At 40.5% G+C, this 18,919-nt stretch overlaps 1 protein-coding gene across 3 annotated transcripts in view; it reads right to left on the bottom strand.

The window, feature by feature from the left end:
- Nucleotides 1-18,919, bottom strand: part of LOC126176887 (dynein heavy chain, cytoplasmic) — a 228,059-nt gene that overhangs the window by 74,688 nt on the left and 134,452 nt on the right. For all 3 annotated transcript variants that reach the window (XM_049924087.1, XM_049924088.1, XM_049924089.1), the window contains 7 exons: nt 16,221-16,414; nt 15,293-15,554; nt 14,864-15,055; nt 14,600-14,780; nt 12,094-12,338; nt 9,975-10,183; nt 8,716-8,875 (listed from right to left, as the gene is read on the bottom strand). In XM_049924087.1, the coding sequence (XP_049780044.1) occupies nt 8,716-8,875; nt 9,975-10,183; nt 12,094-12,338; nt 14,600-14,780; nt 14,864-15,055; nt 15,293-15,554; nt 16,221-16,414 (1,443 nt within the window). The remainder of the gene's footprint in view (nt 1-8,715; nt 8,876-9,974; nt 10,184-12,093; nt 12,339-14,599; nt 14,781-14,863; nt 15,056-15,292; nt 15,555-16,220; nt 16,415-18,919) is intronic.

Here is an 18,919-nt window from a genome sequence, read left to right as displayed (position 1 = left end):
TAAAACCCAATCCTTTTGTCTTTCCTTCTCCTTCCCTCTTTCCTGACGAGGCAACCGTTGGTTGCGAAAGCTAGAGTTTTGTGTGTATGTTTGTGTTTATTTGTGTGTCTATCGACCTGCCAGCGCTTTTGTTGGGTAAGTCTCATCATCTTTCTTTTTAAATATATATATATATATATATATATATATATATGGTTATAATAGAAGGAAACATTCCACGAAGGAAAAATATACCTAAAAACAAAGATGATGTGACTTACCAAATGAAAGTGCTGGCAGGTCGACAGACACACAAACGAACACAAACATACACACAAAATCCAAGCTTTCGCAACAAACTGTTGCCTCATCAGGAAAGAGGGAAGGAGAGGGAAAGACGAAAGGATGTGGGTTTTAAGGGAGAGGGTAAGGAGTCATTCCAGTCCCGGGAGCGGAAAGACTTACCTTAGGGGGAAAAAAGGACGGGTATACACTCGCACACACACACATGTCCATCCACACATATACAGACACAAGCAGACATATTTAAAGACCTTTAAATATGTCTGCTTGTGTCTGTATATGTGTGGATGGACATGTGTGTGTGTGCGAGTGTATACCCGTCCTTTTTTCCCCCTAAGGTAAGTCTTTCCGCTCCCGGGACTGGAATGACTCCTTACCCTCTCCCTTAAAACCCACATCCTTTCGTCTTTCCCTCTCCTTCCCTCTTTCCTGATGAGGCAACAGTTTGTTGCGAAAGCTTGGATTTTGTGTGTATGTTTGTGTTCGTTTGTGTGTCTGTCGACCTGCCAGCACTTTCATTTGGTAAGTCACATCATCTTTGTTTTTAGGTATATATATATATATATATATATATATATATATATATATACCCAAAAACAAAGATGACGCGACCTACCAAATGAAAGCGCTGGCAGGTCGACAGACACACAAACGAACACAAACACACACACAAAACTCAAGCTTTCGCAACAAACTGTTGCCTCATCAGGAAAGAGGGAAGGAGAGGGAAAGACGAAAGGATGTGGGTTTTAAGGGAGAGGGTAAGGAGTCATTCCAGTCCCGGGAGCGGAAAGACTTACCTTAGGGGGAAAAAATGACGGGTTTACACTCGCGCACACACACACATATACAGACACAAGCAGACATATTTAAAGACAAAGAGTTTGGGCAGAGATGTCAGTCGAGGCAGAAGTGCAGAGGCAAAGATGTTGTTGAATGACAGGTGAGGTACGAGTGGCGGCAACTTGAAATTAGCGGAGATTGAGGCCTGGTGGATAACGAGAAGAGAGGATATATTGAAGAGCAAGTTCCCATCTCCGGAGTTCGGATAGGTTGGTGTTAGTAGGAAGTATCCAGATAACCGGGACGGTGTAACACTGCGCCAAGATGTGCTGGTCGTGCATCAAGGCATGTTTAGCCACAGGGTGATCCTCATTACCAACAAACACTGTCTGCCTGTGTCCATTCATGCGAATGGACAGTTTGTTGCTGGTCATTCCCACATAGAATGCATCACAGTGTAGGCAGGTCAGTTGGTAGATCACATGGGTGCTTTCACACGTGGCTCTGCCTTTGATTGTGTACACCTTCCGGATTACAGGACTGGAGTAGGTGGTGGTGGGAGGGTGCATGGGACAGGTTTTACACCGGGGGCGGTTACAAGGGTAGGAGCCAGAGGGTAGGGAAGGTGGTTTGGGGATTTCATAGGGATGAACTAAGAGGTTACGTAGGTTAGGTGGACGGCGGAAAGACACTCTTGGTGGAGTGGGGAGGATTTCATGAAGGATGGATCTCATTTCCGGGCAGGATTTGAGGAAGTCGTATCCCTGCTGGAGAGCCACATTCAGAATCTGATCCAGTCCCGGAAAGTATCCTGTCACAAGTGGGGCACTTTTGTGGTTCTTCTGTGGGAGGTTCTGGGTTTGAGAGGATGAGGAAGTGGCTCTGGTTATTTGCTTCTGTACTAGGTCGGGAGGGTAGTTGCGGGATGCGAAAGCTGTTGTCAGGTTGTTGGTGTAATGCTTCAGGGATTCCGGACTGGAGCAGATTCGTTTGCCACGAAGACCTAGGCTGTAGGGAAGGGACCGTTTGATGTGGAATGGGTGGCAGCTGTCGTAATGGAGGTACTGTTGCTTGTTGGTGGGTTTGATGTGGACGGACGTGTGAAGCTGGCCATTGGACAGGTGAAGGTCAACATCAAGGAAAGTGGCATGGGATTTGGAGTAGGACCAGGTGAATCTGATGGAACCAAAGGAGTTGAGGTTGGAGAGGAAATTCTGGAGTTCTTCTTCACTGTGAGTCCAGATCATGAAGATGTCATCAATAAATCTGTACCAAACTTTGGGTTGGCAGGCCTGGGTAACCAAGAAGGCTTCCTCTAAGCGACCCATGAATAGGTTGGCATACGAGGGGGGCCATCCTGGTACCCATGGCTGTTCCCTTTAATTGTTGGTATGTCTGGTTTTCAAAAGTGAAGAAGTTGTGGGTCAGGATGAAGCTGGCTAAGGTAATGAGGAAAGAGGTTTTAGGTAGAGTGGCAGGTGATCGGCGTGAAAGGAAGTGCTCCATTGCAGCGAGGCCCTGGACGTGCGGGATATTTGTGTATAAGGAAGTGGCATCAATGGTTACAAGGATGGTTTCTGGGGGTAACGGATTGGGTAAGGATTCCAGGCGTTCGAGAAAGTGGTTGGTGTCTTTGATGAAGGATGGGAGACTGCATGTAATGGGTTGAAGGTGTTGATCTACGTAGGCAGAGATACGTTCAGTGGGGGCTTGGTAACCAGCTACAATGGGGCGGCCGGGATGATTGGGTTTGTGAATTTTAGGAAGAAGGTAGGGGTGCGGGGTGTCGGTGGGGTCAGGAGGTTGATGGAGTCAGGTGAAAGGTTTTGTAGGGGGCCTAAGGTTCTGAGGATTCTGAGTCTTTCCGCTCCCGGGACTGGAATGACTCCTTACCCTCTCCCTTAAAACCCACATCCTTTCGTCTTTCCCTCTCCTTCCCTCTTTCCTGATGAGGCAACAGTTTGTTGCGAAAGCTTGAATTTTGTGTGTATGTTTGTGTTAGTTTGTGTGTCTGTCGACCTGCCAGCACTTTCATTTGGTAAGTCACATCATCTTTGTTTTTAGGTATATTTTTCCTTCGTGGAATGTTTCCTTCTTTTATATATATATATATATATATAAAAACAAAGATGATGTGACTTACCAAATGAAAGTGCTGGCAGGTCGACAGACACACAAACGAACACAAACATACACACAAAATTCAAGCTTTCGCAACAAACTGTTGCCTCATCAGGAAAGAGGGAAGGAGAGGGAAAGACGAAAGGATGTGAGTTTTAAGGGAGAGGGTAAGGAGTCATTCCAGTCCCGGGAGCGGAAAGACTTACCTTAGGGGGAAAAAAGGACGGGTACACACTCGCACACACACACATATCCATCCACACATATACAGACACAAGCTGTATATGTGTGGACGGACATGCGTGTGCGTATATATATATAAAAAGAAAGATGATGAGACTTACCAAACAAAAGCGCTGGCAGGTCGATAGACACACAAACAAACACAAACATACACACAAAATCTAGCTTTCGCAACCAACGGTTGCCTCGTCAGGAAAGAGGGAAGGAGAAGGAAAGACAAAAGGATATGGGTTTTAAGGGAGAGGGTAAGGAGTCATTCCAATCCCGGGAGCGGAAAGACTTAACTTAGGGGGAAAAAAGGACAGGTATACACTCGCACACACACACATATCCATCCATACATACAAGACACAAGCAGACATGAGGAAAGAGGTTTTAGGTAGAGTGGCAGGTGATCGGCGTGAAAGGAAATGTCTGCTTGTCTGCTTGTGTCTTGTATGTATGGATGGATATGTGTGTGTGTGTGCGCGCGAGTGTATACCTGTCCTTTTTTCCCCCTAAGGTAAGTCTTTCCGCTCCCGGGACTGGAATGACTCCTTACCCTCTCCCTTAAAACCCATATCCTTTTGTCTTTCCTTCTCCTTCCCTCTTTCCTGACGAGGCAACCGTTGGTTGCGAAAGCTAGATTTTGTGTGTATGTTTGTGTGTCTATCGACCTGCCAGCGCTTTTGTTTGGTAAGTCTCATCATCTTTCTTTTTAAATATATTTTTCCCACCACGTGGGAAAAATATATTTAAAAAGAAAGATGATGAGACTTACCCAACAAAAGCGCTGGCAGGTCGATAGACACACAAATAAACACAAACATACACACAAAACTCTAGCTTTCGCAACCAACGGTTGCCTCGTCAGGAAAGAGGGAAGGAGAAGGAAAGACAAAAGGATATGGGTTTTAAGGGAGAGGGTAAGGAGTCATTCCAATCCCGGGAGCGGAAAGACTTACCTTAGGGGGAAAAAAGGACAGGTATACACTCGCACACACACACATATCCATCCATACACACAAGACACAAGCAGACATTTGTAAAGGCAAAGAGTTTGGCTCAAACTCTTTGCCTTTACAAATGTCTGCTTGTGTCTTGTGTGTATGGATGGATATGTGTGTGTGTGCGAGTGTATACCTGTCCTTTTTTCCCCCTAAGGTAAGTCTTTCCGCTCCCGGGATTGGAATGACTCCTTACCCTCTCCCTTAAAACCCATATCCTTTTGTCTTTCCTTCTCCTTCCCTCTTTCCTGACGAGGCAACCGTTGGTTGCGAAAGCTAGAGTTTTGTGTGTATGTTTGTGTTTATTTGTGTGTCTACCGACCTGCCAGCGCTTTTGTTGGGTAAGTCTCATCATCTTTCTTTTTAAATATATTATTCCCACGTGGAATGTTTCCCTCTATTATATTCATATCATTAATTTGAATCCAACAATCACGTTTGTTATTGTTATTGTTATTGTCACTGTTAATTTCGTAGTCTTTTCTGTCATCTTATTTCCTCCTTCTGTTTTTGCCAGCAGTTTTACTTTCTATTCACCTTCTCCTTTTTTACCGTAATCCAGTATACAATTTTATCCCGCCGGTATATACTCAATAGTACGTAACAATACGTAACCCACTTCCAAACCATAACCAAAAAAAATTTTTTTTTTCCGCTTTCAACACTACCGCTGCTATAAAATCCACCGTTTCCAGTTCACAAACAGTTCCTTTCAGCTATCAAACAACCTTTTTGGCTAGTTTTAATATCTTTTGCTTTATTTCCATTTCCGTTTTTCTCACATCATCGATCATTTTTAGCCGCTTCCCACAGGTTTTAACGTCATTATTTCTTCATCAGACAATTGTTAGCTTCATTTCCATAATCTGCCACCACCAAACCACCCTTTTAATACATCCTCACGCAGTTTTTTCGAAATTTTCCCGTATTTCTCCACCCTTTAACGTGTTTTGGCGGCAACACAACCACCTAACCTTTGTGCACATCATTATCTACCTACACAAGTTCACCACAGGATCAACATAGCCCAGCTCTAACCAACCCTTTTTCGCCTCTTTTCACACCAGATCTCCATCTGCTTTCTAGTTTTACCTTTATCTCTCCCCATATATTTTTATATTTATTTTCATTTTCATTTCAGCCTCGTGTTCCACTTTCCACCTTCCAGTACCATGTCACCCTCACAACACCTCCACAACGACCCCATTAAGTTTTATTTACATTCCCTCCGCAAACATGCCTTCGCCCTAGCCAGATTACACTCCCATATTTTATTTTCTCAGGCTTGTCTGACATTTGGCATCACCCCCAAAGGCCTCACACTTAAAGTTCCCATCTCTGGCTGCAACCCTTTAAAGGCTCAAACTCTTTGCCTTTACAAATGTCTGCTTGTGTCTTGTGTGTATGGATGGATATGTGTGTGTGTGCGAGTGTATACCTGTCCTTTTTTCCCCCTAAGGTAAGTCTTTCCGCTCCCGGGATTGGAATGACTCCTTACCCTCTCCCTTAAAACCCATATCCTTTTGTCTTTCCTTCTCCTTCCCTCTTTCCTGACGAGGCAACCGTTGGTTGCGAAAGCTAGAGTTTTGTGTGTATGTTTGTGTTTATTTGTGTGTCTATCGACCTGCCAGCGCTTTTGTTGGGTAAGTCTCATCATCTTTCTTTTTAAATATATATATATATATATATATATATATATAGTTATAATAGAAGGAAACATTCCACGAAGGAAAAATATATTTAAAAACAAAGATGATGTGACTTACCAAAAGAAAGTGCTGGCAGGAAATGTCTGCTTGTGTCTGTGTATGTGTGGATGGATATGTGTGTGTGTGCGAGTGTATACCTGTCCTTTTTTCCCCCTAAGGTAAGTCTTTCCGCTCCCGGGATTGGAACGACTCCTTACCCTCTCCCTTAAAACCCATATCCTTTTGTCTTTCCTTCTCCTTCCCTCTTTCCTGACGAGGCAACCGTTGGTTGCGAAAGCTAGATTTTGTGTGTATGTTTGTGTTTGTTTGTGTGTCTATATATATATATATTTCTCTCTTAAGATCACTACCAGTGTAGTTCACCATGATTAATTACTTATAAATTCAGAAAGTCAAGCAGATATTTTGTGTAGGTAATTTTGTGTAACTGTATCTCTCATATCAGACCGCAATGCAAAATACAATTCAGAAATGTGTATTTATGAAATAAGCATACTAGGCATAAACAGGAGTTTACAAAAGTCGCATCTTTACATACTTATTTCAGAATTTAAACTTTAACACTCCTGTTAGCAGATTTAAGATATGAGAAAAATTTTAATAAAGAAATTCATTAACAACTGCAAAACACTTAGTACAAATAGCACACTATTTTGGAAATTAGAACTGGGAAAAAGAGATATTACATTCATTTTCAAAACTTTAAAAAAAATCAGTATTATTGAAGTACTAAAGAGTTAGATACACCTAAACAATTTGTGACATATTCCAATGTCCATATAGAAGTTTACTGATAATGCATTGAAACATACTTTGAATGTGGAGCTAATGTTTTGAAAAAAGCCCTACTCCTCCACGGCACATGTCCAAATTGCCCATGCACAAGGATAGGTTGGTCTGTTTCCATATAATAGCAAAGCATTGAGTAACTGTTCTTATACAGGGTGTTTCAAAAATGACCGGTACATTTGAAACGGCAATAAAAACTAAACGAGCAGCGATAGAAATACACCGTTTGTTGCAATCTGCTTGGGACAACAGTACATTTTCAGGCGGACAAACTTTCGAAATTACAATAGTTACAATTTTCAACAACAGATGGCACTGCAAGTGATGTGAAAGATATAGAAGACAACTCAGTCTGTGGGTGCGCCATTCTGTACATCGTCTTTCTGCTGTAAGCGTGTGCTGTTCACAACGTGCAAGTGTGCTGTAGACAACATGGTTTATTCCTTAGAACAGAGGATTTTTCTGGTGTTGGAATTCCGCCGCCTAGAACACAGTGTTGTTGCAACAAGACGAAGTTTTCAACGAAGGTTTAATGTAACCAAAGGACCGAAAAGCGATACAATAAAGGATCTGTTTGAAAAATTTCAATGGACTGGGAACGTGACAGATGAACGTGCTGGAGAGGTAGGGCGACCGCATACGGCAACCACAGAGGGCAACGCGCAGCTAGTGCGGCAGGTGATCCAACAGCGGCCTCGGGTTTCCATTCGCCGTGTTGCAGCTGCGGTCCAAATGACGCCAACGTCCACGTATCGTCTCATGCGCCAGAGTTTACACCTCTATCCATACAAAATTCAAACCCCTCAGCGCCGCTACCATTGCTGCACGAGAGACATTCGCTAACGATATAGTGCACAGGATTGATGACGGCGATATGCACGTGGGCAGCATTTGGTTTACTGACGAAGCTTATTTTTACCTGGACGGCTTCGTCAATAAACAGAACTGACGCATATGGGGAACCGAAAAGCCCCATGTTGCAGTCCCATCGTCCCTGCATCCTCAAAAAGTACTGGTCTGGGCCGCCATGTCTTCCAAAGGAATCATTGGCCCATTTTTCAGATCCGAAACGATTACTGCATCACGTTATCTGGACATTCTTCGTGAATTTGTGGCGGTACAAACTGCCTTAGACGACACTGCGAACACCTCGTGGTTTATGCAAGATGGTGCCCGGCCACATCGCACGGCCGACATCTTTAATTTCCTGAATGAATATTTCGATGATCGTGTGATTGCTTTGGGCTATCCGAAACATACTGGATGCGGCGTGGATTGGCTTCCCTATTCGCCAGACATGAACCCCTGTGACTTCTTTCTGTGGGGACACTTGAAAGACCAGGTGTACCACCAGAATCCAGAAACAATTGAACAGCTGAAGCAGTACATCTCATCTGCATGTGAAGCCATTCCGTCAGACACGTTGTCAAAGGTTTCGGGTAATTTCATTCAGAGACTACGCCATATTATTGCTACGCATGGTGGATATGTGGAAAATATCGTACTATAGAGTTTCCCAGACCGCAGCGCCATCTGTTGTTGAAAATTGTAACTACTGTAATTTCGAAAGTTTGTCTGCCTGAAAATGTACTGTTGTCCCAAGCATATTGCAACAAACGGTGTATTTCTATCGCTGCTCGTTTAGTTTTTATTGCCGTTTCAAATATACCGGTCATTTTTGAAACACCCTGTATATACAACATTTATAGCATATGCATTCTACAAGAAGGAAGCACATTGGGAGAGGGGGGGGGGGGGGGGGGGCAGAGGCAGAGAACAAACTTCATTAAGTGCTCCAATACCTGAGATTTCACAGCAAGTGATTTTTGCATCTCTTCTACTTGTTCCACTGTTTCTGCAATCTTGCTCAAACCAACATTCAAATGCAGCTGCTGCTCTTCAAGATCAGATCTCTTTTCATTGTACAGCTTCACAAAATGGTGAATGAAGTCCAGATAATGCCTGCAATGGTTAACAAATAAATCAATGCAATACACTTACACAATTTTTGTTACAATGGATCCATTGTTTATTCCATGAACCCCTTAATGAGGACAATCTAAAAGGAGGCAAAACACATTTTTTGACATCATACATACTTCAAAACAGACTCGTAAAATACTGTTCCTTCCATAGTTCCTAAACCGAACATTACTTATGAGGAGTGTGTTAGATTTTTTTTTTAACAAATTAATGCAAAAGTATCACCAACATGTAGATTTATACTTATATAAAAAGCTATTTCTGATTCCTAAGATATAATAGCCATTCACCTTCTAAGGAAAACAATTAAGAAAATGTCTTTATACACATGGAATTGCTGTCCTAAAGAAGTGCTAGTGCAGAAGTACAAGATTTCAGAAGAATCAGGTTATGTGATATTATAAATAACATAAAATACACTGTGGTCATGTGAGTGAGACTGTGTGTGTGTGTGTGTGTGTGTGTGTGTGTGTGTGTGTGTGTGTGTGTGTGTGTACACCTTGAGAATGGTGTGTGTGGACCTTGAGAAAGGAGTGAGGGCAGGTCAGCAGTTGTTCTGGATACATTAGTCGATAAAGCACTTAAGAAAGACAAAGGCCCCAGGTTCAAGTCCCAATCTGGCACATGACATGAATTTCCATAACAATGACCTCTTCGCTGCAGTGTAAAATGTAAATGTCATGTGACTAGGGCCTTCCATCGAGTAGACCATTTGCTGGGTGCAAGTTTTTCGATTTGACGCCACTTCGGCAACTTGCGCGTCGATGGGGATTAAATGATGATGATGATTAGGACAACACAACACCCAGTCCCTGAGCGGAGAAAATCTCCAACCCAGCCGGGACTCAAACCCCGGCCCCCATAGGGTTGACATTCTGTCATGCTGACCACTCAGCTACTGGGGGTGGACAGTGTAAATTCATTCTGGTACCACCAAAATAATTTATAAGTAAAAACCTTAATGTGACACCATAATTTCCAACATCTCTAAGTAATTCTTTTGCTGAAGATCTCCACTAAGGTACATTTGATCTCCAGTATGGTTCATTTGTTTTACACAATTCAACAGCTCGTTTACCTTGGAGTAATGGCCATCGTGCGAGCTCCTCTTTTAGCAAGACGAGCATTTGCCTTATGCAGAGTTTGATGAACATAAACACAAGCATTGATAACTGCATCACGGTGAGTTGGTGAAGCTGGAAGGCCTGCATATGCTGTGGGGAAGAAGTCTGGTGCCTTCCATGAAGGACGCTCTAAATCGACACGATTTGTGAATTCCCTGCCAACCTGCAAAGAAATTTTTCAGCGCATACAATTTAACAACCAATCACCAAATTATATAAAATGATAACTACGTAATTGACTTGTCAAAATAAGTGACAATGTTAAAAGCACACAAAAAACACAAACACCTCACAAAAATTTGTCGTCATATTACATGGATAGGTTTAGAAATGAAAGTACATTTCAAAACACTCCAACAGCAACTAACACATTGGCCTAAAATTTACCATTTTTGTAAGCAATTGCAACGATTTTTCCCATTGGAAATCACATCTAGTGACTTTGAAGATATAATTAAATATGTGGTTGCTACTGATCGTCCTTGTCAAGGGGTTTTAGTTAAAACCTGGTATGTGTAATAACTACAACACTGCCAGGACTTGATGAAAACATTGGTACATTGTGTTTCACACATTATTCACAGACATCTTTATGTGGTTTTCAAAAACCATGTGAAAAAATATTTTAATATATTAATAAAATATACAGAATGACTTATTAATCAGCCATTAATGTTTTGCCATGTCCAAAGCTTGTTATGTCTGTGAGAATGGGATGTCCCAACCAGCTAGAAGAAGAAGAAGAAGAAGAAGAATGCCAATGCCCACTGTGGCAGAACATGGTTGACAAAAAAGTCACCTGTAAGTAGATACGCAACAACTAGTAAATGACGGTTAATATAAATAGTTGAAGACAAACACATTGACACCTGTGTAGTGGCTATTCTTGGTAGAAGTGGTCAGGATGAGTGACTATCAAGCACATTCAGGTAAGTTTTATGTCATTACATCATATTAACATCATCTGGGAACAGTTTCAGATAAGGGCATCCTTAAACTCTAATGGGGAACTCTAATGTAAAATCAAATTAAATTACTTTATTCTATCATTACATATTCACTGAGGTAAGAAACTGGAACTTAACAAATGCTGCACTTGTAGAAAGTGCTGATTCTCCATGACACCCCAAAGTTTTTGACAACTGGCTCTCCCAATCTGGTTGTCCAAAAGCTAAATGTATTGGTTCCAATTCTATGCTTTATCACTTATACAAAAATGGCCAATTTCTAAATATCTGAAACATTACCAGAATCTTACACAGTTTCACTTTCAAATCATAGAGCTTTCTCTTGCTTGCGACATTCGTGCGCACAGGTCTCTCAGGAGGATTTCTAATGCCTAGAAGACATTTCCCATTCATGTGTAGGCAGAAACGTTTTACGTATATTAGTAACCAACATGTATCCAGTCCTCAGAGTCCACTGTTCCTGCCTCATTGACCACTGTAATTGGGCATTTTTGTGGGCAAGAATGAAATGGTACTCAAGGATCTGCAGCAGCTCTTGTCACAAAGTTCTTTTTAGTCATGAAACACTATATATGGGCAACAGTTCTGACCAGTCACACTATTTGTCAGCCTCATTTCTGACATTCACACACTCCATTTGCACTGGAGTGACTTTCACTGACAGATAACCCAGAGGGCATTTGCAACGACACCTGAGAAATCTTTCACATCCTTCAGAGCTTGGCATTTGATACATGCAAAAATAATCTCCCCTTCTCCCATTTTTCTGCCTCTCCAACACATCAATCTTCCAACCTAAAGTTAAAAATATCTAACACAATATGCTCTGCAATGCATTTCTGCCATTAACACACCGAGCACAAATCTACACCCATTAACTTGTTACCCACCACCCCGTCTCACTATGTCATCTGCTTGTACCTAAACTTATCATCTTTGGCATGCCACTTGGGCAGCTTTTTTGGTCCAGTGAACAGGATTACTCTGCATAAAATTACAGCTTGGAAAATAAAAATTATCAAGTTGAAAAAATTTGAACATGTGCTCTTAAAAATTACACTTGTGCATACATGTCAAACCTCAATACATTAATAACAGAAAATACCTGGAAGAGAGCACCATCTGACCAGTCTCCAAACCAGTTCAGAACACATCTGTTGAAGAGTGCAGGTGATGTTGCAGCTCTGTCTTTGAGCCCTTCAGAAGAAGGGTTCATTGTAAATACAACATGCAAATTCTTCATCACCTGACCAGTAAACCATTTGTATAATTCCTCATTAGAATCCAACATCAGACCTTCTCGTTGGGCCCCTTCTTTACACTGGGTCATCAATGTTGAATATTCATCCCCTGTGAACAAAGATTGGGTGGAGATTCCATACACAGCAGAGCCCCTAAAGACTGCAAACAGTATAGGTGAGAGATTACCTATAGCTAGTGAAAAAGACACTGAAATTACTGGTGTAGTGACTGATCACGTTAGTTTGTTTTGTGTATACAGATCACCAAGTGGGAGGATTAGCATCTTTCTGGGAAAAAATGGCCAACTTACCAAGAATGAATACACAGAAAAACATCATTATATGTGGTGACTTCAATATTGACATGGGAAAAGAATCAAAAACAAGACAGATTTTGAAGAATGGTTAATACAGTACAATGTGGAAGCAACAATATCTGCACCAACAATAGTGACTTCTCGAAGTCAGACAGCTATTGACATCATTACTAATATTAGTAGGTCTAACTACGAATCACACGTAGTCCTGACAGAGATATCTAATCATCATGGACAGCTGATCTGCTTCTGCAGAAGTAAGGACATAATATCTGAGCCAAAACAACCAACCAAAGAAATCAAGAACATTAGTGAACAAAATATTAATATTTTTAGAGCAATATTGAGCAGGGAAACCTGGAATGAAGCCCTACAGGTGCACAATGTAAATGAAAAATATGATTCATTTCTTAAAACAGTTAAACACCATTTTAATGTAGCATTCCCCAAAGTAAAGAGACAAGAGAAGATGCAGGGCCAAACAAAGTGGATTACCAGTGAAATAACAGAACTGCGAAGGAAGTGCAAGATCTGAGTTGGAGGGGTGGAGCTGAAAATTATAAAATTCTACAAAATATGTATAGAAATATAATATGAGAGGCAAAATCTAGAGCAATTAGTGCTACCATAACTAACTCAAGAAACAACACAAAGGCAGCTTGGAATGCAATTAATGGTAAAAGACAGGAAAAAGCTGGAACAAACAAAGAAATAGGCATATGGTCAATTAAAATAAACACCACTGTGGTTACAGATGGCAGAGAAACAGCTAACAAACTCAATGATGACTATATAAAAAAGTGTTCAGAAATAAAGAGAAGGCTGTGCACATGGGTTTAGAGGTATATGAAACAAGATTAGAAAACGTAGAATTCACTAGATCCCTAGATATTACCAAGGATAACAAGCTGAAATGGAAACAACATATTAATTCTGTCTGTAAAAACCTCAGCTCCACCATATTTATAATGAGACAGTTAGAACAGTATGCAGATAAACAGCTTCTGTGCAAAGTACACTATGGACTCTTCAAACCATACGTGCAGTATGGAGTGGCAGCGTGGGGAAAATCAAAAATCCTAGAAATAAAAAGTGTGTTCACATAAAAAAGCAGTCAGAACCATATTAGAAGAAAGACTTCTGAAACATGCAGAAACTGCTTCAACAGAGTATGCATCTTAACTTTTTCCTCTTTGTACATGTATAAAACTATGCTACACCTCACGAAAGATAGTGCTGGGTGCACTACAAATGCTAGTGTACACACCCACAATGCAAATAGGAAGAATGGCATACGAAGCATACCCCACCGACTGACAATGCTTGAAAAAGGCCCCAGTACTCAGGTATCAAATTACTAAGTCTGCCTAAAATGCTATGTGACAACACACATGACATTAAGTTTTCGAAGAACCTAAAAGACTATCTGCTCGAAAAGGAATTTTACTGTTGATGATTTTTACTGTGATGGTGAGTACTGTTGACATTAAATATGCAAATATTGTTAATTATAATCAATGATGTTAGAATAGTTAGGAAGTATGTGATGAAGGTTTTTGTATTTTTGGCATGTCCTACATTACATGTACGTTCACTTTACACCATGTAATCCTACAGGATCAAATAAAATTCAATTCATTGAATAAAACATCTGAAATTCTCCATTGGTAACTGCTGATTAATAGAACTAATTAAATTGAAATCAAGTGATACAGCAAGCATTCCTAAAAAACAGACCCAAAGTTTCAAATTTGAAGAATAAATTGCTTAATTTGGGCACAGCTTTGATGATTTTGAAATTACTGGCAGTAATATAAGAAAACAGATAATATTGAAACTATGAAAGTAAGTGCTTATGAATTGAGGATAAACAGACAGTAACTCTGATCCAAGAATATTTCTTAATCGAAGAAAACCTGAAGTAACAGTAGAACAAAAATGAAGCAATATCTTTATATCTATCATGACCATAAATTTCTGATATATTTTTTTAAATCCACATGTTCACAAATGACAGTGATACTGACATTTAATTCATAAACAGATTTATTACCTTCAAACAAACCAGGCACCTCTCCATTAGCTAATAATGTATTCATTCTCTCCAAAAATCCAGAGTCCAGAACATTTGATTCATCCAGTATGAAGGCTATTTTTTCATCTTTGCATCCAGCACGTCGCAATACAGCTCTCAAGTCTTCATCAAAATCTTCACCAGTGTATTTGTTATGTACCTGTTACATAGAAATTGAACAATATGTCTGAAAATGATACAGTCTTTTTTAATCTCTGAAATATTTAACTGTAATACATGTACCTTTATTTGGAAGATTGAAAGGCCATTCATCCAAGCCACAAATCTTGACAATGTGGTTTTGCCAGCACCAGATACACCAATTAAAAGCAGATGTCCTTGAGGCTGTCTGAAAATTCTATCTATCCTCAATACATGATCAAGAACTTCATCAAACAAGACAAGGGGGACATCCAACTCTTCTTCATAGAAAACCTGATTTAAAATAACAGAACCATTAAAAACAGAATAAACCATCAAAAGGTTCACACATTTCACTGTACTTATAATACAGGAAAGCGATTGTTACAGGTATAATGTGTGATGAAAAGCAGCCATACTTAAGACAAATGAGTTTCAATTCAAATTAAAGAGGACAAAAATGAAAAACTACAGCATAAGGTAAAGTAATAAATACTTTTAAATTCACTAGTATACTAAATCTAAACTAACCTTTAGCCTGGCTTTCACATATTCTCTCAGCTCTTCCCTATCAACTGGCACATAGTCCTTGGATAACCAATTGCTGTAAAGTATTGGGCGAGTCAAAGCTGCTTCACGTTCAACTCCTGGGAAGTGTTTAAGTGCTACAACATCAATATTATCATTTGTCCAACGACGCTCCACATCATCAACCAAACGATCTTGAAACAGACGAAGTGCTTCATGTGCCCAAAGTCGCACCAGCCCTTCCACTGGGAGTGACTCCAGTGGCCTACAATCACACGACACAAAAGAAGAGAATTATCACAAGGTTGGAAACAGCATGGAAAAAAAAAAAACTTCAGTACCACCATCTACTTGTTTCACATTAAATTCAAAGTAGTAGTCACATCTAGACCTTAGCCCAGGAGGCAGGAACTGGGCTGAAATTACAAGGGAGAGAGAAAGGGCCAGATTACTTTTTTCTTTTTTTTACTCTTCTGTGGAGTATAAATTGTCTTTACATGTGAAAGCTTTCGACTAGGCTTTAATGTGACTGTTATTGATCTCAAATGAAACAACGAGTTTACTGTTAACCGTCACTGTTTATTTCCACAACACATTATGAAGATATAGATCTCCACCATCAACTAGATTTATCTGGATTAATACGGCATGCTGTGTTGCAACTTCATTCAATATGAACTGTCAGTTCGGAAGAGGTTCTTATTTAGGATCAATTAGAACCTAGGCACAGTTTTGTTAAAACAACAGACTGCTAACAAGATTTTAAAAGACAAGGACAGGCTGCATAAAATACACAATTAGCAAAAAACATTTGTGTACTGTTTTTCTTGTTCGTTGGGCACTGTTCAATTTGGAAAATAACACTCAGAATAGCAAGAGGTAATTATGTACTTCATTTTACAGCATGAAAGGAACTGATGTTGCAGCTTACCTAATCGCTTCACATATACCTCGTACCCATCTTGTCATTTCTCGAGGTGAATATACATAATGTGGCTGCATGTCCTGTGTGAAACGCTCTTGTGAAGCTAAATAAAACTCAACCATTGCATTTGTAAGTGGCTCAGCATATCCACGTAGAGATGGCACGAGTCTCAGCATTGCTCTGCTGAATGTGCCATAAATCTAGCAAAGAAAGTAGATGATTTTGTTCACAGCTGTTTTACATGGTATTTAATGAAATCATTAGGCCATAATAGTAATAATAATAATAATAATAATAATAATAATAATAATAAGTAAGGTATACAGGATCAGTTTTCATGTGCAAGAAACACACTGTGCAACCTGCAATTCTGAATGACAATAGGAAACAATATTAATTTTTCAGCCACAAATAAAACTTCTAACAGATTCCTCCAAATAGCAGACACCACTAAATTATGAACAATTTCCTCACCAGGGATACAAGCAGTTTAATGGCAACATTGCTTCTCAATAACAGACATTCTTAATAACAGGCATGTACACAAAAAAACTACCTTCACAATGCAAATACAACTTTTTAACAAAGGGGAACCTGGTAGAAAATGGTTGCAATTCCTGAAATTTTAAATAACAATCAACGGTACTTTGAGCCAGCACTCAATGTCTCATGTTCCTACCAAGCATATATAGCAAACTCCTGATTATCTGGGTTAATGTGGACCAGAGATTTCAAAGAAAACAGTAAAACATACATATTCCAAAAAACACAGAAACTGCTATTGACTTTATTTACAGAAAATGCTACATGTCACATCTGAAAGCTCATTTTTTGCATAATGATCATACTTTTCAGTTTCTGTTTTTCATTCAACTTTTTCTTGACTACAGTTCTCATTTCCCAGAGTGTCAAAACTTCAGTAGACTCAAATGAATGTTGTATAGCATATTCCAATAAACCAACACATCCAGTCCATCAATAAGCATGATAACAGGTTTCTGTATTGTCTCATCTGTGCTCTCTTCCTCTACCGAATGGAGTTTGTGTCATTTAGCCTCATTACTATAACCTTCACAGCCATTTTGAGAAGTGAGACTAATGTTATCTTCACATTTTCTCAAGCCTTAAAAATCCCATGGAATGCATTGAGCACAATAACATGATCTGTAGGATGTCAAGGTGGGTAGTCCAGTGAAAGACCAGCTGTTTCCAGTAACCCTTTCCCCTCTAAAAATGTATGCACAGAAAGAACACAGACCGGAACCGGTCTCTGAAGATAGTACTGTCCATTCCGACTCCCTTCTGATGGATGTGTTAATGTGGCAAGCTCATTATTTCTTTAAGTGTATGCAGTTTTGTGATTTGCCACTAAATAATGGTTTCAATTTGTGTTCACACTTTGAACTTGCTTGGGAAAGAACAGTTAGCCTTTCTTCACCAGGCTTATGTCTGGGAGCATGCATTTCAGTCTGAGAGGCTACAGTTAGTTTGGGTATTCCCCTCTAATACAGTCCAGTTTCATCAGAGATGTAAATGTTCCAGAAGCTTTGGTTGCATACATGAGTATCACCTTCACAATGGAAGTATAGGAGAATGGCTGCATTCCTTTCATAGACATACTGATTAGGAAGAAGGCAGACGGCACACTGGGCCATTCAGTGTACAGAAAGAACACACACACACACACACACACACACACACACACACACACACACACACCTGTACCTCTATGCAACCAGCTACCACCATCCGGTGCAATGCCAGTCAGTACTGACCATCTTGGTACACAGGGTGCGCATCGTTTGTGACAAAGAAAGCCTCTCAGGAGAATTACACCACCTAAGAGAGGTATTTTAGAAAATACTGGTACAGTGAAACACAGATTGGTAGGCCCTTCAAGAGGAGACAGGCTGACAAATTTCGGGAAGAGGGAGATAGAGGAGGAAGATAGACTCGCCTTTCTGCCATATTTGGGGGGGCCTGTCAGCCAAAATGGGGAGGCTACTGAGAAAATCAAACATAAATACCATCTTTTGACCACTGCTGAAGATTAAAGAGCTGTCAACACATCTGGCACATATAGCATTTCCTGCGAATGTGGTATACAGTACATTGGACAAACACAGCGCTGCATCTCAAAAAGGTGCAAGGAGCACATCAGACACGGAGACACGAACGGTGCACCCGCTTCCCCCTCCACCTCAACTGCCGGCTCCCCTGGACCCAGCATCCCGCTGCCAGGTGGTGGTGGTGGTGGTGGTGGTGGTGGAGGGGGGGGGGGGGGCGCACACCGCAAGTATAAAGGGACTAGCATCCACAAAGTCTCGGCACTTCACCAGAAGATGATGAGTACGTCACTCGTCGAAACATCGCAGTTTGAAGACACCACCACCCAGCTGGAAGCCCGAGAACTCTTCACCACAATTTAACAGCTTTCTTAAAATTTTTTGTTTCTTCTCTCATCTTTCGTATGCCTATGCCATAAACCTGAGAAACTCTGCAGGTCCTCTAACCCATCATCAACATCCAATTTCTTTTCTACAGTCAGAACAGCAAGTTTGCATTTAACTGTCATCTTAACAGTAAACGTAAACTATCCTTAACTTCAGCAACAAGAAATGAGACATACATTAACACTCACTGTGTATGATCAGTTTTAAAAGCCATGGTATTATTGCAATCTATATGTGGTTAGAAAATTCCAG

This window comes from Schistocerca cancellata, chromosome 3, assembly GCF_023864275.1.
Source record: "Schistocerca cancellata isolate TAMUIC-IGC-003103 chromosome 3, iqSchCanc2.1, whole genome shotgun sequence".
Classification (NCBI taxonomy): domain Eukaryota; kingdom Metazoa; phylum Arthropoda; class Insecta; order Orthoptera; family Acrididae; genus Schistocerca; species Schistocerca cancellata.
This window is presented reverse-complemented; position numbering and strand designations above follow the sequence as displayed.